Source organism: Rhinatrema bivittatum, chromosome 6 (assembly GCF_901001135.1).
Source record: "Rhinatrema bivittatum chromosome 6, aRhiBiv1.1, whole genome shotgun sequence".
NCBI lineage: Eukaryota > Metazoa > Chordata > Amphibia > Gymnophiona > Rhinatrematidae > Rhinatrema > Rhinatrema bivittatum.
In genome coordinates, this window is record NC_042620.1 from 341,620,500 (window position 1) to 341,646,493 (window position 25,994).

At 43.3% G+C, this 25,994-nt stretch overlaps 1 protein-coding gene across 2 annotated transcripts; it reads left to right on the top strand.

Annotated features, from left to right (window-relative positions):
- The first annotated feature begins 3,705 nt into the window (after window positions 1–3,705).
- Window positions 3,706–8,782, top strand: LOC115094567 (heat shock transcription factor, Y-linked-like). 2 transcript variants are annotated; one of them, XM_029607756.1, is made up of 2 exons: window positions 3,706–6,205; window positions 7,916–8,782. In XM_029607756.1, exons 1-2 carry the CDS (start codon window positions 5,498–5,500, stop codon window positions 8,684–8,686), a joined length of 1,479 nt encoding a protein of 492 aa, XP_029463616.1. In that variant the 5' UTR covers window positions 3,706–5,497; the 3' UTR covers window positions 8,687–8,782. The 2 variants fall into 2 exon arrangements, with proteins under 2 accessions (XP_029463616.1, XP_029463615.1); XM_029607755.1 differs by having other exon boundaries at window positions 3,709–6,205; window positions 7,910–8,782.
- The last annotated feature ends 17,212 nt before the right edge of the window (window positions 8,783–25,994 follow it).

Genomic DNA, 25,994 nt, shown 5'->3' on the forward strand with positions numbered 1-25,994 from the left:
ATGTCATGCCAGGAAATTTCAAGTTGTGGGGTCACCCAGCTATAAGTCTTTTCACATTGGATCAAAATTGAAACTTAGATCTGTTCTTCTTCATTCTTCCAAGTCGTCGGAGGTCTGCCCAGGATGCTTTCCTTTTGGATTGGGGAAGAGACCTCATGTACACTTTCCCACCGCTACCCCTTGTAGTGAGAACAACAGTACAGAAACTTATTTGAGACCAAGTGCAAATGATTCCAGAATGGCCAAGACACAGATCTGGTGTGATGTCTTTTTAAAATTGGCGGTGTCCACCCTTTCTGTTTTAGGATCGACCCTAGGAAGACGGCAAGCTTCTCCATCCATCATTTCCATCTCTTAACCTGATGGCAAGCATTTTGAGTGCTCGATAATTGCTGATTTTGGTTTACCAAGGGCAGCAGAAGACATTATCCTTCCTTTTAATTAGCAATGAATAGATTACTGCAAACAGCATTAAATCGATCTGTGAAACCTCCCTTATAATCCTTTCTTACCTCAGGCTGATCTGGCAACTTTGTGTCATTGCGCATAATCACATTCCAGTTGATAATTCTCCTGTTTGATATCCAAATACATGAAAGATTTATTGCACCTTCAACCTTCTGTTCAGAAACCAGCAGTTCCTTGTGATCTCAACTTGGTGCTCGTGTTTCTTATGGAGCCATCTTTCAACCGGTTAGACACAGCCTCTCTCTCAAATGGAAAATGCTATTTTTGGTTGCTGCACTTCAGCACCAATGGTAAGCAAACGACAAGCTCTACTCCATTCCTCACCTTACCTGCAATTCTATAATAAAGTAGTTCTATGACTGCACCCTAACTTCCTACTAAATATTATCTCAGCTTTTCATCTTACCCAATCAATAACACTTTTGATGTGTTTTCCTCTGACCTTACAGTCACAAGGGCAAAAAAACTCTTCATACCTTGGACTGCAAGAGAGCTCTTGCCAACTACAGATGCAGAACCTCATTATCTGTTCTCATAACTATTTGTATCCTATTACTCACAGTATTGCAGTAGCAAAATGCACCTTATCAAATTGGATTACTGATTGCATCCAACTAGATCTAGCCAATCCAGAGAAAGCTCATCAAGTAGGAGCTATGACTTCCCCTTTCACTCCTCTGTGGGAGGTAATACTTGAAGACTTATGCAAAGCAGCCACGTGGGCATTGCCGCATACCTTCGCTTTCCCACTAGTGCCAGGACAGTCTAGCAGCTTCGGTAGTGCAGTAGGAAAGGCACTACTGCCGTGATCTCTAGCGCAGGGCTTCCCAAACCTGTCCTGGCGCCTGCACAGCCAGTTGGGTTTTCAGGATATCCACAATGAATATACATGAGAAATCTACGTATCGAATTTACGGTCAGATTTTAAATGCCCGGCGCACGTAACAATTGGTACTTACGCGAGGGCCCGGCCCCACGCACCTTTTCAAAAGGACCTGGCCCCACGCGCATAGGTACCGCTATGTGCACAAGGGCCGGGCCCTGAAAAAGGCCATTAGCTGCTGTACCAGGGAAGCGCACAGCGGCAGCCAAGCCGCCGCGTGCAAATTACTTCTGGTCCTGAGGAGCAGTAAGTAATATAATAAAATTGAGGAGAAAGGTAGGTTAGGTTCAGAGGGTGGGGAGGAGAAAGGAAGGGGAAGGAAGGGTAGGCAGGGGGATAGGGAACTGGGGAAGGCCTGATTGCGTCGCTGCACGGACTTTGCAAAAATTTAACCCCTTCCCCCTTTTGCGCGGATTATAAAATCCGGTGCGTATGTGTGCATGGCCAACAGATTTTATAACATGAGCGTGCATGTTATAAAATTGGCGCGTCTCTTAAAATCTACCTCCTTAGTATATGCAAATTTCTCATGCACATATCCTGAAAACCCGTTTGGCTGTGGCAAACGGGTTTTCAGGATATGTGTGGGAGAGCGACTCCGGGAGGCAAACGAGTTTTCAGGACACGTGTGGGAGAGCGACTCCGGGAGGCAGAGCGAGGGGAAAGGAAGCGAGGCTGCTGATTTGGAGGCAGTCGTGCCGAAGACCTTACCCAGAGGAGATGGGATCCTGTCTAAACTACCAGCCCTGCCCGGAGAAGCAACAAGTGACGGAGAACTTCACCCAAGGAGCATCGAGCCGTTGGTTAAGGTAAGACCCGAGCGAATTACCTTGGAAGAAATATGGGGAAGCCATTCAGACTTTGAATAAAAACTTATAGCTGGAAACAAATCCTGTGCTAGAAGACTCAAAAAGCTTTGGAGCAGCGTGTGGACAAATTAGAAAAAAGTACGGTTGAAAAACATTGACCATCTAGTGACTCTAAAGAGAGAAATTCAGGAAAAAAAAATAATCTTCAGATAAACTTGGTTAAAGAAAATAAAGATCTGATGAATAAAGTGGAAAAACTGGAAAATTTAATAAGGGGAGAAAAATTTGCAGATCTTAAAATTTTCCCAAAGAACCATTGATAGCAGCTAAGGATGCTATGAAAAAATATACGCTTCAAACTCTCAAGATTTCAGAACAGGTTTTGCCAATAATCTCTAAAGGCATATTTTATACCACTATTTAAAAAAGGACCTGTAAACCAAGACGGCTTGCAAGAGCTTACACCACTGTCCTCACCGATGAATATATCTGGAATATTAGAGTCAACAAATGAGGCGTTAGTAGTGCCATCTACAATGGCTGTCACTTTCCTTATAGAATCAGACAAAGAATGGATTATATTTTCGCCACCGACGAGAATTGTTTATGGGCTTAAAAATAAGCATATTTCATTATTTCCAGACGTGTCAAGAGCAACGCAGATGAAGAGCAAAGAATTCCTGAATCTTAAAAGTAGAGTGCTAGAATTAGGAGCTTGTTACTTAATAACATTTCCTTGTTAAAGTGTATCCTGAAGTATCAGGGGAACACTTTATGTATTTTTCACTCCAGAACAAGAATTGAATTTCTTGGCAAGTAAAACATTTGTTGTAAGCTCTGCATAAGTGGGAGAACACCGTAAGAAAGCTTGTTGTAATATACGTAAAATTAAGAGACCTCTCTGTATAACAGTTTAGTCTTTTTTTTTTTTTTTTCTTTTTGATATTGGAAATTGTAATGAGGTTGGAAATATCTCCCTCCCTATATAATGTGGACTTGGAAGGAGTAGATTTATACACTATAGTAACACTATGTTCAGCTAATTCTTCCTTGCTCTCTTGTCCTGAATTGCATCACCCTGTTTTTTGTAACTTCCTCCTATACTTTTGGTTATCCCCTGTTATGCTGTAAACCGGTACGATAAGATATTTATCTTGAGCATCGGTATATTAAAAGATTCTAAATAAATAAATAAATACAATAAATAGATTTAGACTTAAATGTTTAAGGGAAGTTCATTACCTGCTATTAAGTTCATTTAGAGAATAGCCACTGCCGTTAGCAACAGTAACATGGAATAGACTTAGTTTTGGGTACTTGCCAGGTTCTTATGGTCTGGATTGACCACTGTTGGAAACAGGATGCTGGGCTTGATGGACCCTTGGTCTGACCCAGTATGGCATGTTTTTATGTTCTTATGTTGGTTATTGATAAAACCCTCCTTTTCTGTATATGCATTTGATTATGTATGGATAATTATAAAAAAAAAAAATATATATATATATATATATATATTTTTTTTTTTTTTTTATGCATGTCTTTAGTAAAGTATATTGAAATGCTTTAATGCACTCAGTTGAATGTTCCAGCTTTTACATTTTTTTAACAAAGTATTAATATATAAACTCAAATTCCATCTAAACTAGAGTGTATTGATGTTACAAGGCATTATTAAATCTGCTCTATTACTAGTTAATGCCTCACAAATTATCTCGGCCTGTGAGTTTTTTTGATAGGTTACATGATGCACTATGTTATTTCTTAACCATTGAACGATGGTAGTAAGAGATCTACTGGAGAAAAACTGGAGTCTTTATTGGATGGGATATATTTTAAATTCTGCTTCTCCCAGTGATACTCCTTGTGATCTTAGGCAAGTCATTTTTATCTCCTTTTGCTTTAGGTACCCACTTTGGCGGTAACTTCTTCGGGGCAGGGACTTGTACATGAAAAAAAAATGCTGTAAACCACCTTGAGCTAAAATTGGAAAGACAATCTAGAAATAACAAGTATAATATAAAGCACCAACCAAAAAAACTTGTAAAACATCAGCTTTTGAATTGTTACCAGTCTCGTGTACATCTAAAAAAGACGCCTGTGAGGTCTTGAAAGCTCATGTACTAGACCATCCTTTTTAGAAGTGTCACATTTGCCAAAACTACATGAAGTAGTAACAAATCTAAAAACATAATATTTCGAGTACTTCTGCCAGCCATCTTAACAGAAGATCATCAATGATTTCTGGCCAGCACTGCTGTAAAGGAATAATAGATGGTCTCCGTGAACTGGAGAGCGTGATGGACTGGGGCATTTTCAGTACTGTACCTGATGATAGAAGCCAGAACAAATTCGGTTTCATAATGGAATCAATAAGCAATGAGGCCCAGAGAGAAGAGAGCTGCTGCTGTTTATAGCCCCTGCTAACCAATGAGCAGCACTGGGGTGCTTTGGAGGAATCTCCATTTGGGTCAATGGTGTTGCGCAGCCATGCCATTGGGGGTTTCAGGCTATCCACAATGAATGTACATGAGACAAATCACCACTCAGCAATGTTACAGGTGGCTCCTCTAGTGCACAGGACACCTTGAGATGGGGGTGGGCTTCTGGAAGCAGCCCGGCGATAGCCAGGCCTGACCCTTCTAGATGGACAAAAAACGATCCATCGCTCTCCTATGGATGGAGCTAGGGCCTGTAGGAAATATCCTTGCTTTCTGCCTATGCTTCGGCATGCTTTTCTCTGATTGAAAATGCAGAGCGGCCTGCCAGTGTTTGGGTTGTGGCAACTATGTTGCCTCCACCTGTTTTTCTTCTCTACTGCCAAAAACCTTGAAAGGTATTATTTCATACTTATTTGTATTGTTAAGTGTAAAGTCAGATACTTCACAACATACTAAATGCTGTTTTGTATGATGCCACCTGTCACTTTAAACCATTCAATACAATTCCACAGTCTGCCATGTGAACAACATAGGCGTATCTGCATACTAGCTGCCTTAATCTGCTTTGATAAATAGGAAATACTTTTATGAATACTAGTTTTGTGACACTCTCTTTGCATAGATAAAACATTTTGCATTTTCAATTTTTGCTTAACGCAGTCAAAATATTTCTCTCTCCAGAGCTGGCTTTTTTCTCATGTTTTGCTGAGAAGAAAATGTCAAATGCTTAAGACTCCCAGAGCCAACTTCCCTGTTGGTAGTTAAGTCACCACCCACAACCCCCATGGCTCAGCAAGCCCTCCCTGAGATGCCCTGTGACATCACAAGGGGACTTGGTTTCCCAGGCGATTTAACTACAACAAGGAAAGTCACTTCCTGGGAAACCAAGTCCCCTTGTGATGTCACAGCCATGCAACACTGAGCATTATGATGTTCTAGAACTCTTTATTGAGGTTCACTGTAAGGCATCAGCATTTCACTCAGCTCACAGGGTTCAACAGCATGGAGATCAATCAGGGTTCATGATAATGGCCACAGCTGAAGAGCGTACCCAGTGTGAGGGAGATTTTAAAATGGAGTCTCTGGTAGCAAAAGCTCCATGCGTTTCCGATCAAATGAAAATGGTCGATTCCCCTGAGATCTCAATAAATTCACTGCTTTCTTCTGTGTCTCCCATGTGTGATCAGACAGCAGCCGGCGACTCTGACTTGCGGTCTGTGATAGAAGAAACGGCTTTCCAAGCTTTGACCGACGGGCCCTTGGTAAAGAGACCACGTTTTACTTTCTGTGATGATGGATTTGTAGAGGTTAATGATTTTCTGTCTCTCACCTTTCCGAAGAAACTGTGGAAAATTGTCGAAAGCGAGCAGTTTAAGTCCATTTGGTGGGACGATGAAGGGAACTATGTGGTGATTGATGAAGAACTTTTCAAGAGAGAGGTGCTAGAAAGAAGAGGCCTGTTCAGGATTTTTGAGACTGACTGCATGAAGAGTTTTATTCGCCAGCTCAATCTCTATGGCTTTAGTAAAATACGACAGGATTTTCAACGCTCTGCTTCTCTCGCTGAATTTCTAGCAGAAGAAAAAACAGTCACAGCCTTGAACAAGGTAAAAGCAAATAAAATATATTTGAATATTCTGGTCGGCACAAAAATATGAGACAGAAGAACTTAAAATATAGGTTATGCAGAGAATGAGGTGTGCGTACCTGAATTGTGTTGAAATTCTACTGATGCCTCTATCATGTTTATAAGGCCCTGTCGAGGTTTGATGGGTCACATCAAAGCGAAACAAAACTAAGATTCTACCTTGACCCCCTGTAATTCAATTATAGGAAACATCAAGAATCGTAAGAATTATGCAATGTTATAAAGTGCTATAAGGTTTGTTTTTATTCCAGTTCTCTATGAAATAGACAGGGCAGCCATAATGGAATAGTCCTATTTCTTTAGGCACTGCATGAAAATGAATACATTTGTCTCTTGCTTCTCAGTCAATCAGAATGATCTATTTGCTAGCATCAAATGTACTCTTGCTCCGGACTTCACAAGGCTTTCGTGTTTGGGGGGTTAAAACGTACAGCTATGGTTGTACAGGAGGGATTCCTGAAGAATTGATTGTGGTTTTTTTGCTTTTTGTCTGAGATATAAATTGTGCTTTTCCAATTTTTTTAAAATATTTTTTTTTTTAAAAACAGTAAGATTGGTATATAGTGTAGCAAGTCAGAGCAAAATCTGTTCTGTGGTTCTTGCTTTCATTTTCTGCATAGAGCAGTATGAAACATTAGACACTTAGCTGGTGCAACTTTATTTAATTGACCAAGCAACATTCACTAACAACTTAAGAGTGATTTATTTATTTAAAAATTATTATTCACACTCCCAAGCCTACAGGCTTGCCCAATCTTATTTACATATTGTTTCATCTATATTATTTTCCCTTTTCTTATCATCCAATCAAAACTATCATGGCAGGGCCAACTTGATGGCTCAGTAGAAGTGCTGCACATTGCATCTGATTGTATGTTTATTATATTTTAGTATATGTTTATTATTATTATGCATTACAGTGTACTTTGCCTAACTAATTAATTTAAATTGTGATTTTATGTTAATTTTTATTGTAAACTGCTTGGTTAATTTACTTTTTACATGTTATATCAAATCTAATAAATAATAATAATTGCTGTATAAAAGACCTAGACTTGATTCCTGGACTAGACTTTTGCTCAATGGACCTGCGGGGAGTGGGCTGAGGACGCTGCAGAGACAGCATTCACGGCTCCCCGAGGGAAGGAATGACAGCCATCATAGGGACCGTGATGCCCTTGGGTGGGGGTTCCCAGCACACGTGCACCTGTTTCTTGGTTCCGTGGAGCCCTACGAAAGACTCACTGCAATGGATAGACTATAGCTGGAGGAAAGCGAGGGAATTAAAATGAGGGGAAATGCCCATACAGCTGTAAAAGGCATTATACCCCCAGCCAGCGGCGGACACACGATGTCGGACCGGCCCGGGTATTCGCCGCCCAGGACACATCACGTGGTCTGCCGAGCGCAGCTCTGTCACGGCCGCGCACGGCAGACCACATGACTGGAGCGATCGGCCCACCGGGGGGATGCCCGATCCCCCCCGATAGGCCAATCCGTCCCTGCCCCCAGCTGAGGGTAGGTTGTGATGGAACTGGATGCCCATAAGAGCAGCAGGATGCTGTAGAAAGGAACTGTGGGTCCCACATGATTCAATCAAACTTAACGTTGCTTATTTAGCCATGAGTATCTGTATAATCCACTTAATTTGTTTTTGTTTTAGTTACAGTTCTACCACAACCCAAACTTTAGAAGAGACTATCCTCATCTGCTAGGACGAATGAAGAGAAGAGTTGGCATCAAAAATGCTGTTCCCGTTACTTGCTCGTTGGAACAAGATTTTGGAAAAAGCAGTCCAAAAAACATAGATAATCCAGACACTCAGAAATCTGTCCTGGGCATTGATTCCAGCCCACAACCATGTGACCATTTTTCTTCTCCGTCGGAGGACGCCACTCAGAACTCACTATCCGAAAATCCCACTACCAGCCAGAAACCGCCCACTGCGACCAACCGCATCCGAAGCGGCTACGCAGCTCAACCGTCCACTTCAGTGAAAGCGCCAGAACATGGCACGGCAGATCCTAGTGCTAAGCTAAGTCAGTTGGCACCCTTTCACCAACCCCAACACACCTGTCATAATCGAGTTAACACCCATGACATAGATTCCACTACAACCACTTCTGCTACCTCTCTTTATCATGTTATACCTCCGGTACCAAGCAGTCCTTTTGGGCATATGATGGGGTTTCCTTCCTTCCAAACAATGTTCCCCGATATCTCAGTAATGCAGGCTCATTTGGCTAGTTTACTGCCATTCTGTAACCCCTGGTTCTCGATGCCTATGATTGCGGCTGCATCTGCGATTTCAATGTCAAGGTCTTCTCACCATCGAACTCCATCGTACCACCACTGCCCAAACTGCAACTGTTCCGTAAACAATGCAAATTCTACTAAAGGGGGACCCAAATCCAATGAATACATGGGATACCATAGATAAAGTAAATGATTCACAAAATTGCAGATTATTTAAAATCATCTTTCATGTAATCTGAGATAACTGAAAAAAAAAAAAATAAAGCATATTATTCAAGTCTTCCGTCTTTCCTGCCTCATTTAATATTTCCCCAGTTCTATTTTTTCTTTCCGATTCTGTCCGTGAAGAACCACTAGAGCAGAGATTCTCGAACCTGTCCTGTGGGGGGACCCCCAGCCAGTCAGCTTTGCAGGATACCCACAATGAATATGCATGAGAGAAAATTTGCATGCTGTGAAGGTAGTGCATGCAAATTCATCTCATGTGGATAGCTTGAAACCTGACTGGCTGGGGGGGTCCTCCAGGACAGGTTTGAGAATGTTTTGGGAGTGGACAGGTAGAATGGCAGTACAGCCACTGACCAGCAAAAACAAGCTAGGCCCAAGTAATATTAAATGACTAGAGTCCTGTCCTATTAACAAAATGGATCATCTGTGCAGCTTTCATGCCAGACAAAAACAGCCAGTACTTCTCCTCAGTTTTGGGAGATCTACTATCTAGATATCTCTGCATATCAGTTTGCCTGGTTTTGTGATTCTATCGCTTCCTGTCCTGGTCTTATTCCAAGATCTAGTCTCTTTTTGAACTACTTTTTTCTATTTTCTGTATACAGGTATATGCTTTTTATTTTGGCCACACTCCTGGCTTTTCTGAGTCTCATTCCCACACACAGCTGCTTGTATCTTACTGTGGTTTACTCACCTTGGTACGATACCTACCTGGAGTTTTGATGAAGATGAGCGCCCTAATTTTATTTAGACCTCTGGACCCGAGATTGGAAGGGTAAGCATATGTAGGCAAGAATATAGTGAACTTTTCATTATCAATATTCTCTCCCCAGAAACAAAAATGAAAGAAAACCTTGGCAGGTTTGTGTGCTTTAATGCTGGTCAGAACTGTGCGTGTTATTAGCCAACTTTCCAAAGGAAGCAAAGGCTTGTGAGATGATTTTATCTCTGTCTGTGTCCCCTGATAACGCTTTTCTTTAGCATCCTTATCCACCCCAAATTGTCAGGATAGGTCAGGTCAGATATGATGAATCTGCCAGGCATGGGGATTTTTTTTTTTTTCAGATCCATGCATATACGCAGACCATGGACATTCATGTCCACTACTCCCAGAAAGTAGTTTCTGGGAGTAGAAATGTGATGGCAGAAAAAGACCATATTCCCAGTCGAGTCTGTTCAACCACACCAACAGCCCAGCTCTGCATTCCTTACCACTCCTTCAGTGTTGATCCCGTGCTTTCTTGAATTCAGATAACTGTTTTTGGGGGTTTTTTTTCTACCACCTCCACTGGGAAGCTGTTTCATGCATCCACCACTTTCCCTAAAGAAACACATCCTGAGTCTGCCCTTTTTCTCCCTCATCTCATGACCCTTCGTTTCACAGCCTCCTTTCCATTGAAAGAAGCTCGCGTGGAAACCTTGCAGCTATTTAAATGTCTCTATCATATCTCCCCTAACCCAAATTTCCTCTAGGGTATACACCTTTTTTGTTTATGTGCTGCTAGTTCTGCTGCTTTCGTCTCACATCTAATTTTATTAATGATGACTGCGAAAAGAAATGCTACCACATAAAACGGTAAGAAAAGATGTTTATTTTGGCAGCAAAATGTTCCCAACGGGAGACGACAAAGCCAGTAAAATTGCCTGGAATAGCGAGGATACTTTTTTTTAGGGTCCTGACTTAACTGGGATAGGGAGCAGCTCTAAAAGTACAAAAAATATGTATCTGCAAATTAATTCTTGAGGCAAGTATGAAAGATAACCCAGGTGCCCCCTACTGTCCATGAACAACATAGGTTTGCTATAATAATCTGGCCATTGACAAAGTTTTTTTCAGTGGTAAGCCGGGACGATGGTTATAAATTAAGGAAATATAACAAACACACCGCAAGCCAAAAAACCTGCCTAAAATGAGAGGGGCAGGCGGGAATTTAGAGAGGAAAGAGAAACTTAGTAAGGGGACTTTAACAGAGGGCGATAAAACTATTGAAAAGTTATCTGAACAAACTTTGCTGCATGAGGGACAGTAACTTTCAAAGCAGCATGTGGCGCGTTGCATGGCCTGTGCCCGGGGACGCGGCTATTTTTACAACGTGTCTACGCGCGCACGCTTTATAAAACAGCCTGATCGCGCGCACAAATGCTGCTTTTACTGCGTAAGTGGGAGGGAGGGATTTTAAAAGGCACACATGCTGACACCACTGCCAGTCCCCTCCCCCCCCCTCCGAGTTTAATAACCTCCCTTCTCCCCCGTTCAGCCCCGAACTTTAAAACCCCACCGATTTGCTAGATTCCTTTTGTTGTATAACTTACACGGCATCCGTAGCAGAAGTGAAGTTCCACAGAAGGGGGGACCCCGGCGCACGCCAGCGCGTATAAGTATTTATTCACAGATTTCATGCCAAAATCCCATCATGCCCCATGCCCTGCCTAGTCCACACCTCGCCCCCTTTTTTGGAAACTTTTCTTTTGTGCACACGGCGGCAAGTACTCGTGGACCCCGGCGGCTTTTAAAATCTGCTTGGTGCGCACCGGCCTGACATATTCGCTCCTCCCCTAATTGGTGCATGCATCAAGCTTTTCAGATTCACCGTAAAACTTTTAATATTTCATGAGGGGGGGGTGGAATTTTCAAAGATTTGCGTAAAAATGAGCTTATAGCTGCATAAGCATCATCTACTCGCGTAAAGGCTATTTTAGAAAGCACAAATATGCGAGCATATGTTTACTTTTGTGCACACATATATACGTGTGGAAACGGGGCGGTCTAGAACCGTTCCAGGGTGGGGGGAGGGGCGCCAACATTTTGTAAATGTAAGTCTCTATTTTAAAAGACGCGTGCACAGATTTGCCAACTTGCATCAGTTTACACCTGCGAATTTATTTATTTAAAATGGTTTGTGTACCGCCAGTCCACAAATCTCAACTGTTTACAGTTTTACATACCTAATAAAAATCACACACACAACATAATTAACCTAGCAACGCTAACAATAATCTAAAAGTTAAACATACACGAGTATAAAATGAATGAAAAATAGCAAAAAGCAACACAAAATATATACGTAAGCTATATCGGTAAATAGAAATTGCATTGCATGAAGAGCAAGGAAACTAAAGCGAGAGTGAAAAAAATGAGATTTAAAAAGCTTTCTGAAACGAAGATTTTTTTCTGCTCTGATCTCTTCAGGTACATCATTCCGTAAGTCGGGGCCTGCGTACTAAAGATTCATGCTCTAGACTGGATGGGGTTTTTTTTAAGGGTGGACTCTAGCAGATTTTTAGAGTCTGGAGTAAGACTGAGCAAAGCTTTAAAAATTAGAGAGTGAAAACTTTAAATTTCAGATGCCAAGCCACAGGCAGCCAATGAAGACTGGTTAGAACAGGTGAAAATGTGTTCCCGCAAGGAAGAGCCCAGAGATCAAGCAGAGTTTTGGACCAATTGCAAAGCCATTAAGTGTAAATGCGGTCGGCCTATATATATAGCGCATTGCAATAACCAAGGGAAGAAAGAAGTAGCGGTTATCTTGCGTATGTGATATTATTAAACGTGTCCATTGCGTACTATTTTTAAAAATAGGTAGAAAAAGTATGCACGTTCAATGCATTGCGTGTATTCGTGCGTAAGCATACATGTGCGTGTATGTTGCCGGGTAAAGATAAGCTTATTTTATAATACGCACGTACTGATATCCACGGGTTATATTTTACTATGGTAAAACTATGCACGGCCATATACTCGTGTAGATGCCACTGGGCTCAGTTGTTTGAAAGTTATCCTCCCCGTGTTTACCCTTAATTTACCATGGTCAGTCTGTCCTCCTTATGCAAGAGTAGTAATAAATGCGGATTTGCTCCCTTTCATTTTTGCCCAGAAAGTCAAGCCATCTGTCCTCTACATCTACAAGGAGCTTGCCAGCCACACTACAGAAGGTGTAAAGTCATTGGGCATCGAGGTTTCCCATAATGTTTTTGAGGCTGTACTCTTCTAATATTGTTTTCACAAACTGGTTCTATAAACCTACCAGAACATTTTTGCGCTATGAACTTTTAGTTAATGGAGACGTGGGCTGCAGCCTTTCTTTGACGTAAAACGATCCATGATTGCATTTCATCTTCTATCAGGCGGCTGCTTCTGGGTTTCTGTTATTTTTAGCTTTACCCAAACCCATCACTGCAAAGGAAATCTCACAAACTGCAGGAATGATCTCGTATCCAAAATGGAAAAGTCAAGCAATTTTCCTTTGTTACTTGTGCTTGGCAGTCCTACAGCTGATAGGATTACAGTAAAGAAAAACAAAAGAGAGAGTACAGACATGGCCATACAGAATGAAAGGAAATAAAAATAGAAGTATTTAATAGGAAAGGAAAGAAAAAAGTTGAAAGATGAGGTGAGATATGCCAATTGGTTTGCAGTAATGGATTTTGTAGGTGGTGCAATTGTCACTTGGTCTATGTCTGTACTACATTTTATGGATTGCGTGTTGAAAGTGACAGTGGTATGTTATATGTGCACATAGTGAAATGAAGTTGCTGAACCTGACAAATTGGAACACTGCTTATGAAAAGAATGAGAGATGAAAATACGAAGCTGGAGAACTTGAATGGACGCGAGGGACATAGACAATACAATAGCAGAGAGAAGTTACAAGAGAAGGTGAGGTAAAAAGAAAAAAAAACTGGAGAAAAGGACATTATCCTCTCTGGTTCCAGTGACAGGTTAACATAGTAACATAGAAATGAGGGCAGAAAAGGACCAAATGGTCCAACCAGTCAGCTCAGCAAGCTTCTTATGGAAGTTTCTGCCATGTCGTGCCGTGCAGGTTACACCATGGTTTCTCTTAAGGATAACAACTGCTGCTCTGTGCAGTTATTCCCGAGTGTTCATTTCTACTGGGTGATGAAGCTTTGTGAAATTCAGACAGTGCTGCTTGACATGCTTTGCGTATGGACTAGTCTGTAGAAGCAGTCCTGTGTATTTTGCCTTATGTCTGCGCATCAGTTCCCCAGACCAAAAAAGGCTCTCTCTTCAGAGTAGGTTCCATTTACCATTGCACGCTGTCACCTATCAGTCAACCAGTTTGTAATTCACCCCACCACCTTAGCGCTCACTCACAAGCTTCTCATTTTATTCACAAGCCTCCAATGCGGCACGGTTTCGAAAGCTTTACTGAAATCCAAGTAGTTCACATCAAGTGCTCATCCTCAATCCAATTCTCTAGTCACCCAATCAAAAAAGTCAATCAGATTTGTCTGACAGGACCATTCCCTGGTGAATCCATGCTGCCTCAGATCCAGCAACTTACCGGTTGTAGATAGTTCAGTATCCTTTCTTTCAGCAGCGTCTCCATTAATTTTTTACCACTGAGGTGAGGCTAATTAGCCTGTAGCTTCCAGCCTCCTCTCTGCTACCACTCTTATGAAGCGGGACCACAACCGCTTTTCTCCAATCTCGCAACACCACTCCCATCTCCAGTGATCTATTAAACAGGCTGAAGTCTGTCTTCTTCCTAAGTCAGATCCTATCATTTAGGGTAGTCATCTGTCAAATTTTCCTTATTTTAATGACAGTTTTATCAGAGACTTTTTTGGTCTTCCAGATTTTGCCTTGAGCTCAACAGTTTCATTAATTTTCATTTTTCAACAATGTTTCTGACAGTTGAAATTGCTAGCTGGAATTTAGAGATGTTTTTATAGCCATCTCCTGCTTTGCAAGAGTGAGTTATCTTAATTTTCAAATGCTCAGACAGCTGTGAAGAGAAACCCATGGTTGCAGCAAAGAGAGAGAATAACAATCACAAGCTGAAAAGTTAGAAGGGTCAAAGTATTCAACCATGGAATTGTCTTCACCTGACTAACTGAAGGCCTAATGAGTCACTCAACATTTTGGGCTTTATGGACAACTTTTTTAAAAAAAAGTACTAATGAATCAACTGCAAGGGTATCTAAACTTTTGCACATATCTCATTCACTGTTTTATTATTTTCAATCTATTACAATAATCAAATAGCAATTTTTCATTAAAAATTGCACAAAAATGTGTTTATTGTGTTTCGCCACAAAGGCTGCATTGGGAAGGACAAAAAACTGTATTTCTTACACTCATAGATACATTCTTCTATTGCCAGGCGTTTTCTCCCTTATGACGCAGCCTTTGTGGCGAGACACGGTGTCCTTGTTGGGGGACATTTTTTATTGTAATGCTTGATCAATTTCAAGATTCAGGAGTTACACTTTTTAGGTTATATTATCTCTTGTCACAGTCTACAGATGGACCCAGAAAAGCTGAAAGCTATACAAGACTGGCCCCGGCCTATGGGCCTCAAAACCCAACAAAGATTCCTAGGCTTTACAAACTACTACAGGCCATTCATACATAATTATTCTACTCTAGTGGCACTTCTCATATCACTCACTAAAATGGGCTTTGATACCAAGAACTGGCTGGAAGAGGCCATTCAAGCATTTGAACAGCTCAAGATAGCATTTCTTAAAGCCTCATGGTTACAGCACCCAGATCCTCAGAAGCCCTTCACCATGGAGGTAGATGCATCCATCACTGAATTAGGGACTATTCTCTTTCAGCACAATGATAATGGGGACACTTATTCCTTGCTTCTTTTACTCTAAGAATGTTCACACCTGCAGAGAGGAACTACACGATAGGAGACAGGGAGCTTTTAGCCATACAACTTGCCTTGGAGGAATGACATTATCTGCTAGAAGGAGCCATTCAGCAATCACAATATACACTGACTACAAGAACCTCCAGTACCTCCAACAGGCATAATGGCTAAATTCTCGACAGGCCAGGTGGTCCTTGTTCTTTAATCGCTTTGACTACAAGCCCAAGTATTGGCCAGCAGAGATGAATCAACACAAGGATGCTCTCTCCTGTTCCTTCAAAGCATCAGATACACAGGAATCACCCCATCACATTATTGATCCTGTAAGGATCCTGGCAGCTGCCGCGGTTCTAGTGTCCCCCAGGAAGACAGTGGCCCCTATGCAACTTAGGGAGAAGGTTCTCCACCGGACGCATAAAGCAGAAAAGTAAAAAGGAATCTTATCTCATCTCTATCAGATCTCTGCATAAACAATTTCAAACATCTTCTTTGTTTAAAGAGAAAGACACTCAGAAACTAACTGCATATTTCACCTCATCCTGCCATATAGGTTCTTTTCCCTAAATAAACAATATTTATAGTATTTCATTACATATAATAGGGATAAAATATCAAATTTAACTCTATACAGGCAAACGAACTAGTATCACTTCTTAATAAGCTTTCATTAAGTAGGCTGGACAATCCAGATACTCTCTCATCACTATTTATCAAATTTACAGATGATACAAAATTATTCAGAGTAGTTAAATCACAAGCAGACTGTGATACATTACAGGAGGACCTTGCAAGACTGGAAGATTGGGCATCCAAATGGCAGATGAAATTTAATGTGGACAAGTGCAAGGTGTTGCATATAGGGAAAAATAACCCATGCTACAGTTACACAATGTTGGGTTCCATATTAGGAGCTACCACCCAAGAAAGAGATCTAGGCGTCATAGTAGATAATACTTTAAAATCGTCGGCTCAGTGTGCTGCAGCAGTCAAAAAAGCAAACAGAATGTTAGGAATTATTAGGAAGGGAATGGTTAATAAAACGGAAAATGTCATAATGCCTCTGTATCGCTCCATGGTGAGACCACACCTTGAATACTGTGTACAATTCTGGTCACCGTATTTCAAAAAAGATATAGTTGCGATGGAGAAGGTACAGAGAAGGGCAACCAAAATGATAAAGGGGATGGAACAGCTTCCCTATGAGGAAAGGCTGAAGAGGTTAGGGCTGTTCAGCTTGGAGAAGAGACGGCTGAGGGGGGATATGATAGAGGTCTTTAAGATCATGAGAGGTCTTGAACGAGTAGATGTGACTCGGTTATTTACACTTTCGAATAATAGAAGGACTAGGGGGCATTCCTTGAAGTTAGCAAGTAGCACATTTAAGACTAATCGGAGAAAATTCTTTTTCACTCAACGCACAATAAATCTCTGGAATTTGTTGCCAGAGGATGTGGTTAGTGCTGTATGGTAGGCTGAAGTCGCCTGCATATCTTTTCTGATCACTGAATGACACATGATGAGTCAACTGGCGAAGAAGGATAAAGATAAAGTGAAATCCAAGTCGGGCAGCAGCAAAATGAGGGTCATAACTTCTCCAGCAGAGCCAAGTCCACTACAGGAAATGGGGCTTTCTTACATCAAAGCAGGAGTAGTCGATGTGTTGGCCTCTGAATTTAAGAAAATCATTGACAAACTTGAAGATTTCACCACCCGCATTGCTACCTATGAATCTCGCTGTGAGGAATTTGAACATCGGGTATCGGGCAACCAGGATGACATTACTGCAACGCAGGATGATCTGCGAGGTATACAAACCCGGATTCAGCAACAAGAAGAGCGGCTTGAGGAGCTTGAGAATCGCTCTTGTCGTAATAATTTGAGATTCGTTGGGCTCCCCGAGTCGCTGGGAGATAAAGAATTGTACCCATTTTTGGAAACAAGGCTGGTGCATGAGCTGGGCCTGGCATTGGCGCAAGGCCCACATAAGATTGAGCGGGCCCATCATCTTGGGAACTGGCATGACAACTCTGGACATCCGAGGATGGTGATCGCTAAGATTCTTGACTTTGTCTACAAATCCGAAATTTTGCAAGCGATCCAAAATGGAAAAACCTTGACTTAAAATAAAGTTAAGGTTTTGGTGTTTCAAGATTATTCACTTAAATTATCAGCCCAAATGAGGGAATTTGCACCCATCTGCAAGCGGCTATATTCTTTGAGAGTTGGATTCACTCTAACTTACCCAGAAAAGCTGCGAGTGTCCTTAGCTGAGGGCAATAAGTGGATACTTTGGCAGCTGAGGCACTGCAGTTCACTGACAACATGAGCGCTGTGGCTCATAACGTTTCGTCACCACTGAGAATCGCTTTTAGAATGCTGTTATTGCTTTGTATTTTTTTTCTAGCCGCAGTGCACGGATCTTTATTTCGAAGATCTGTGATTTCAGCATTCTCACTGTAACTTTGGCTATTGGCCCAGCTTGCGAGGGACACAAGTTTTATTGTCTCCCATTTCCTTATTGCAACTATTTCCATAAGCGGAGTACTTTGAGTTCTACATTTTGATTTGAACTGGGACAGTCTTTACTGCTTAACTTGTATGGACTCACAATACTCGTTATGTTACTGAACTTTTAAGTCTCCAGGTAACTGCGGACGTTTGAGGAATCTTTGCACTGGGAATGTAAGGACTGGAGCATCTACAGATCTGTTTAGTTCTTTTCTTTTATGATTGCAGTGCTGCGACGTCCCCTTGAAAACCAGAACATAAGAACATGCCATACTGGGTCAGACCTAGGGTCCATCAAGCCCAGCATCCTGTCTCCAACAGTGGCCAATCCAGGCCTTAAGAACCTGGCAAGGACCCAAAAACTAAGTCTATTCCATGTTACTGTTGCTAGTAATAGCAGTGGCTATTTCCCAAGTCAATTTAATTAATAGCAGGTAATGGACTTCTCCTCACCTTTTAACCATGCCGGTAATCGTTTTGCCTTCCTTCCACCTTTCTTAATGTGTGGAGTAGACCTGGACTACGCATCTAAGATTGTATTTTTAAACAATGTCCATGCCTGTTCAACACTTTTAACCTTTGCAGCTGCACCTTTAGGTTTTTTTCTAACCATTTTCCTCATTTTATCAAAGTTTCCCTTTTGAAAGTTTAGTGTTAGAGCTGTAGATTTACTTATTGTCCCTCTTCCAGTCATTAGCTCAAATTTGATCATGTTATTTATTTATTTATTTTTATTTTTAACTTTTATATACCGACATTCTTGCATTAAATGCAAATCATGCCAGTTTACAGTGAAACAGAAAAAGCAGGAAAAAATTCCTTAGTCGAATACAATGAAACAGCTTAGTTATGATCACTATTGCCAAGTGGCCCCACCACCGTTACCTCTCTCACCAAATCCTGCGTTCCACTAAGAATTTAATCTATTCCCTCTCTTGCTGGTTCCTGAAGGGGAAGGGATAGAGATGTCGCTAGAGGCGTGGCTACAGAAGGGTTGGGTAGGCGTCAGACACTACCCGAGGGATATCCTTACGGTTTTCCAGATAGACAACAGGGAAGTACCCCCTCATTCCCTTCGGCAGGTAAGGGTCGTCGGGGTTGGGGAGGTATTGGTGGCTGGCCTATGTGGTACAGGGAAGCTGCCCCGGAGGACAGGAGCAGGTCAGGAGAAGTTAGCAGGGATTGGGGGACTGGTGAGGGCATATGTGATGGGATTACAGAAGGTGGTTTTTCCACAGGTTCGAGAGGACGGGGCGAGGGGGGATGCGTGGCAGTCTTGTGGCCTGTGTTTCTATGCCGACAGGTGCAGCGGATGCAGGGTTTCCTGGCACCTCCCAGCAGGAAGCTTGGAGGGAATGGGCAGTTCTGTATCCTGACAAGGAATGGGAGCAGAGAAGGTTCAACGGCGAGGGCCAGAGCACCGGAGGCTGTGGGAGGGAGTTTCGTGGGCCTAGGAACAGGTGAGTATGAGATTGCAAGGGAGTATATGAGGAGGGTAAGGGCAAAAAGAGGAAGAGAGCAAGGCATTTGAGTTCTGCGTCTGACTCCAGTTCGACTTCGTCTTCATCTTCCACCTCCTGTGACTCAGGGACGGGTAGGCATGTGGGGGCAGGTGTGGGTCCAAAGCAGGACATGGGTCATCCAGCCCTGGCGTCGCTGATGGAACTGTGGTAGGAAGTCCCACGGAAGATGCGGAAGCGCATTTGTAAGCACAAATATGTGAATATTTTCAAATTATTGGAGGGTAGACGGGGAGGAAGGAAGGATAAGAAGAAGAATAAGAAAAAAGCGAAGGATGGGTCGGGGGTACCTAAGGTGGCAAAGAATATTTTAAACTGGGTCCGAGGGTTCTTACATTTGGCTAGTGTAGTGGGACACTTTGAAACCGGTACAGTATGGGCCGTTGCTAGCATATGCTGACAGCATTTTAGGAGCATTTAGGGACTACGAAGGTTGGGCATGGCTCAACTATGATGAAAAGTTCCGGGATAAAATGGCAGGTAATCGTCATATGTCTTGGGGTACACAGGATATCAACCTGTGGCTTATGCAGATGACTAACAAGAGTGCCTTAAGCGCAAAAGGGGTGGTGGGTGGAGGGAGTGGTCATACAGGGATGACGAATGTAGGGAGCGAGGGAGGAGTTCCTAGTTCCTTTCGTGCAGCGGGCAGCACCAGTAGGGCAGATATGGGGAGCAAGACGGCGGGTAGCGGGGCAGATGTATGTTGGAGATTCAATAAGGCCACTTGCTTGTTCCCAGATTGCAAGTTCCGGCATGCGTGTAGGACATGTGGCGGAGCTCATCCAGCCACTAAGTGCACCACTAGCCAGGGAGGAGCAGTCCGAAAAGATGGTAAGCAATGAAGTCCTTTTAAAAAGGCATTTTCTCCAGTTGTGATGGAGGAGTTACAATCAGGGTTAACTTGTTACCCGGACAAGAAAGTTGCAGTTTTGTTATATGATGGTTTTAGGGAGGGCTTTATAATTTCGTACATGGGGCCGGGGGCGGGGGGGGGGGGGGGGCTTCCCAAAAAATTCTAGGTCTGTGGGGAGATTGCCCATGGGAGAAGCTACAGGCAGAGCTCAGCATGGCGTGCATCGCCGGGCCGTTTGATGACCCCCCCCCCCGTTTCGGCGGATGCATTTCTCTCCATTAGCAGTCATTCCAAAGAAGGCACTGAGTAAGTATAAATTGATCATTAACCTTTCTTATCCGGCTGGGGAGTCAGTCAATGATTTTATCCCTAAAAGCGCATGTTCGGTGCATTATGCTTCGTTTGAGGCCGCGTTAGATCGTGCACAAGGCGGGGTGGGGGGCGCAGATGGCAAAGGCGGATATTGAGTCGACTTTTCGGTTGTTACCCATACATCCGAGGAGCCTGCCACTTTTGGGGTTTTCATTCGAAGGAAAGTATTTTTTAGATCGGTGTCTTCCCATGGGATGCATGGTATTGTGCGCATACTTTGGAGAAAATCATCGAGAAAACTGTCAACAATCAACTCACAGACCACCTCGACGCCCACAATCTTCTCCATCCAACACAGCACGGCTTCAGAAAACTCTACAGCACAGAAACTCTCCTCCTCTCCCTCACCGACACCATCCTCAGAGGCCGAGACAGTGGCAAGACATTTCTACTGATCCTCCTCGATATATCAGCCGCATTTGACACCATCAACCACAGAACTCTCCTCACCAGACTTAAAGAGATCGGTCTGCAAGACACTACACTCAACTGGTTCAAATCATACCTCTCTAACAGATCCTTCATTGTCAAGACAAACTCTTCTGAATCCTCCCAAGTGCCCCTCACCCATGGCGTCCCTCAAGGTTCTTCACTATCCTCGACCCTCTTCAACATCTACCTCCTCCCACTATGCAAATACCTCTCTGATGCCAACCTCACCTACTTCGTTTATGCAGACGACATTCAAATTCTCCTCCCCATCACCAAATCCATTGAACTCACCATGGAAAGATGGAACAAACTCAGTTCAAATTTATCTCAACTGCTATCACAACTATCTCTCTGCCTCAACCAAGCCAAAACAGAAATCATTCACATCCAGGACGACCGTCCCGCTTCCCCCCTCGAGAGCACCCCCTCAAACAACACAGGAAGCGCAAACAACACTGGGATGCCAAACTTATCAAGAACCTCACTCACACCATCCACAAAAAACCTAGGAGTAACCATCGACAGCCAACTCAACTTTAAACGACACATCTCCAATATAATCAAAGATGGATTTTTCAAACTTCAAACACTTAAAAAACTCAAACCTCTCCTCCAACCGCATGATTTCCGAACAGTACTACAATCAATTATTTTCTCAAAACTCGACTACTGCAACTCCCTCCTCCTTGGACTTCCTGAAATCCACATCAAGCCCCTCCAAGTTCTACAAAACGCCGCCGCCAGAATTATCACCAATCACAGAAAATCCTCCCACATCACACCCACTCTCAAAGACCTCCACTGGCTGCCCATCACACAAAGAATCCAGTATAAAACCCTCACCCTTCTTCACAAAAAAATAAACAACAACAGAATGGTCTGGCTAAACAACAACATCCAACCATATTTCACACAAAGAAATCTCAGATCCACCAACTCAGGTCTCCTCTCCATCCCAACTCTTAAAAATGCTCACCTCAATACAACACGCAAACGAGCCATTACAATAGCTGGCCCTACCCTCTGGAACTCCCTCCCCCCACAGCTCAGAAACGAACCCTCACCGCAAGTCTTTAAAAAACAGCTCAAAACATGGCTGTTCTTGAAAGCATTCCCTCCTGAACCCCAACATCCTATAATAAACGCTCTTGAAAGCCTTACCGCATAACTTCTACTCTGCATGAACGCATAACCCCTCCCCCCTTCTCTATCCTCCCTTTTCCCTGCCCCCCACCCTTCTCGTAACCTCCCTCTTCCCTGTCCCCCACCCTACTCATAACCAAGTCATATTGTACATATTGTATATAGGCTATATGCCATTTCTATATACCCACATCTAATATTTAATTTTAATTTTATTCATATGTTACAATGTTCCTTATATTTATTGTTTAATCAACTGTTCTCTTGTTACAATGTAAAATAGGGCAGTTCCGGCTCTATTCAACCTGTTTTCTGGAAACCGATGTGATATCTCGATCGAATGTCGGTATACAAAAGAAATAAATAATAATAATAATAATACTTTGAGGCCTATAGTTCCTTTTTGCACTGGTTAACCAAGCAACATACGCGATGCAACAGTATGTTGCATTACCTAGATGACTTCCTTTTTGTAGGGCCCAGCACATCCAACCAGTGTCAGGAGCAGCTGTATGGTTTTATGACAGTGACTGGCAGTTTAAGACACAGGATAAGACGGAGGGTCCATGCACGCAGTTGACCTTTTTGGATATTGAGTTGGACTCCGAGGCAATGATGTTGAGATTGCCAACGGAAAAGATGCTAAAGCTGAGGGAGTTGGTGCGGGAAGTAAGAGGGGCGACTAAAGTAACATTGCGGCAAATGCAGTCCTTGATTGGATCACTCAATTTTGCCTGTCGGGTTATTCCGATGGGACGGGCGTTCATCAGGAGGTTATCGGCTTCCATGGTAGACATCCGAGTGGGACATCATTTTATTCGGGTGACTCAGAAAGTCAAAGAGGAACTGGGGGTGTGGGAGGTGTTCCTGGAATCCTTTAATGGGGTGAGGTTGATACCGGGCAGTGAGATATAAAATTTTGATATGGAATTATACTCGGATGCAGCAGGTGCATCTGGTTTTGGAGTATATTTTCAAGGGCGATGGTGTGCAGAGCCTTGGCCAGAGGATTGGTTGTCGGGGGGCGTCACAAAAAATATTACTTTCCTAGAATTATTTCCTATAGTTGTGGCTTTGGTGATTTGGGGGGACAAGTTGAGTAACAAGTGCGTGGTCTTCTGGTGCGATAATTTGGGAGTCGTGCAGGTGATTAATCGACTATCAGCCAAGTGCTTGCAGGTATCTGCCTTGCTATGGGTGTTGGTAGGTCTCTGTTTGCAGTTGAATATTAATATGAGAGTGAGGCATGTCCCGGGCATTCAAAATGTGATTACGGATGCTTTCTCTCGTTTCAAGTGGAGTCTCTTCAAGGAGTTGGCACCTCATGCTTGCAAGAAGGCGGAGCATTGCGAGACGGCGGAGCATTTTCCAGAACATCTGTGGCAGCTCAGTTGGAGGAAGAATGGAAATTGATTCGAAAATCCATGGCACCCACCACTTTGGGCAGCCTATGTTACAGGAAGAGATATTGTGGTGCACTTCCTGCAGTCGATAGGATGGAGGGGGGGACAGGTTGGAGAGGAGTGGATAGTGCAATTTATACTGTAGGCAAAGAGCAATGGCTACTCCTTGTCCTCGGTCAAGGCCCACATAGCGGGGTTCTCGTTCTTCCAAAAGCTTGAAGGATGGAGGAACCCGGCGGTGAGTTTTGTGGTTAAGAGAGTATTAGGAGGATGGCAGTGAGATCGGGAGGGAGCAGGGGATAAGAGGCGGCCTATCAGATACTTAGATTTAATTTGCATCGCAGAGCGGTTGGCCTCTGTGTGCTGGTCTGGTTATGAAACGCCAGGCAGGAACGCCAGGCAGGTCAGTAGTGGTTGGCGGAGACCACCATTTGTCCAAGAAGTGACAAGGCAGCAAAGAAAGAGGTGAGCATTAGTGGTCGCAGCCATCTGCGACCGGGCGTAACACCTGCCATTATCATGGATTGCGGCTATTAGTGCAGAACGCAATATTTTGGGATACTCATTGATTCACCTATCGAGGCCTCCTGGGCCAATAAAAACAGTTTTTATTACCTGCCCTGACTTCCTAAAACTACTATGTTTGGATGAAGTTTACTTGTTGTGGGCAATAGGATGCTTCAGGCTACTCGCCAAAACAACAACAACAAAAACTGTTAAGGGAAGTTCAAAACCCTCCTAGGAAAGGGCCTGCACCGGAGTGCTTTTGGCACACAGATGGGCATGATGGAGGAGATACAGGGAGCACATCTTTCTACCGCAAAACTCCTTGCTGGGCATGTCAAAAGATTATGTGGTTAGCAGGTATTGCCTCAGTTCTCAGGCTATCCAGAAGTTATATAATGAAATCCGAGGAGGTATGGACCCATCCACAGAAAGGTCCAGGCATCACCAAACTATTGGCCAGCCTGCATTTTATGGCATCTGGCGCCTTCCAGACGACAGTAGGGGTTGTTAGGGGAATGTCCCAAGGCACTTTTTCCTGCTGTCTGGGACAGATCATATCAGTTGTAGGTGACTGCATTAATCGCTACATAACATTCCCTTAGGACAAGCAGGGCTTGATGGACGTGAAGAGAGGCTTTTATACCATTGCTTTCCAAATGTTGTGGGAGCTATCGACTGCACTCATGTAGCCATCATCCCACCATGGAACAGGGAGGAGTTTTTTTTTACCACAACAGAAAGCTCTTCCACGCCTTCAACATGCAAGTGGTGTGTGACGCGCGACTGCGCATCCTTGACGTGGTGGCCAGGGACCCGGGATCTGCTCACAATTCCTTTATACTCAGGCAATCGGACCGCTTTGAAAATTTTGAGGGCTAGCTGTTAGGTAAGACAGATGCCTCTTACTCTATTCCCTCTCTGCCTGTGTGTTTGCACCAAGCAGCACCTGGGGGAGGGGGCTGTGGGGGTTGTCACTGCGTCACTTACATGACAAGTTCCTTGTACAATTAAGTCTACATGTTGTATGGCCACTTGTCACTAAGGTTGGGGGGGTCATCCAGCCACTAAACACTTTCTTAGGCTCCATTTTAAAACTTTGCTGTTTCCATTCCTCCCATTTGGAGGTGTTCAAATATCACGGGTTCATCACAACCTTTTAGTGCCCACACTGCTGGGACTGCCAGATCTGCTGTGCCCTGTTAGTGATGGCTCAGCCAGGATGTCAGGCCCAGTTGGTCTGAAGCATCACACTGGTAACACTGAAATGGCAGCCAGTGCAATATTGGGCCTGGCATATTCACTTAGTGAGATCACACCAATGTGTGTCTCTGGAGGACAATATGCTGCAGAGCAGCCAGGGACTTGCATAATCATAACACAGGGTTGATGTTTTTTGGCGATGACATGTGATGGTCAGTTTTAGGGTTTGATGAATGTTACAAATGGGGAGCCTTAGCTTGGTTGTGAGTGACAGGCACACAGGACGTTGCAACACCAGATGCAGTTTCCCCAGTCCAGTAGATCAGCCACAGATAAAGCAAGTGCTATAGTGTTCATATAGTGTGACCAAAAAAGCTTGCATAGAATTGGGTTTTTGTAAAAGGAATTTAAGGCTCATGGTAAGCTACAGCTTAGCTTCTACTGTCGTATAACATGCTGTGGGATACTAGTGATCTGTCAAAGTCATGGTAGTGTGATTGATGAAGCCATTCTTGTCTTTGCCGCAGAAGATTCCAGATATGGTGCTGGCCCCCCCCCCCTCCCCCCACCCCCATTCCTATTCCCCCACACGCTGGCGAAGATGAGGTACAACAAGGCCTTACATTCTATCCGCTGTGTCACAGAATGCACCTTCGAGGTTCTCAAAAGTAGATTTCGCTGTTTGGACAAAACGGGA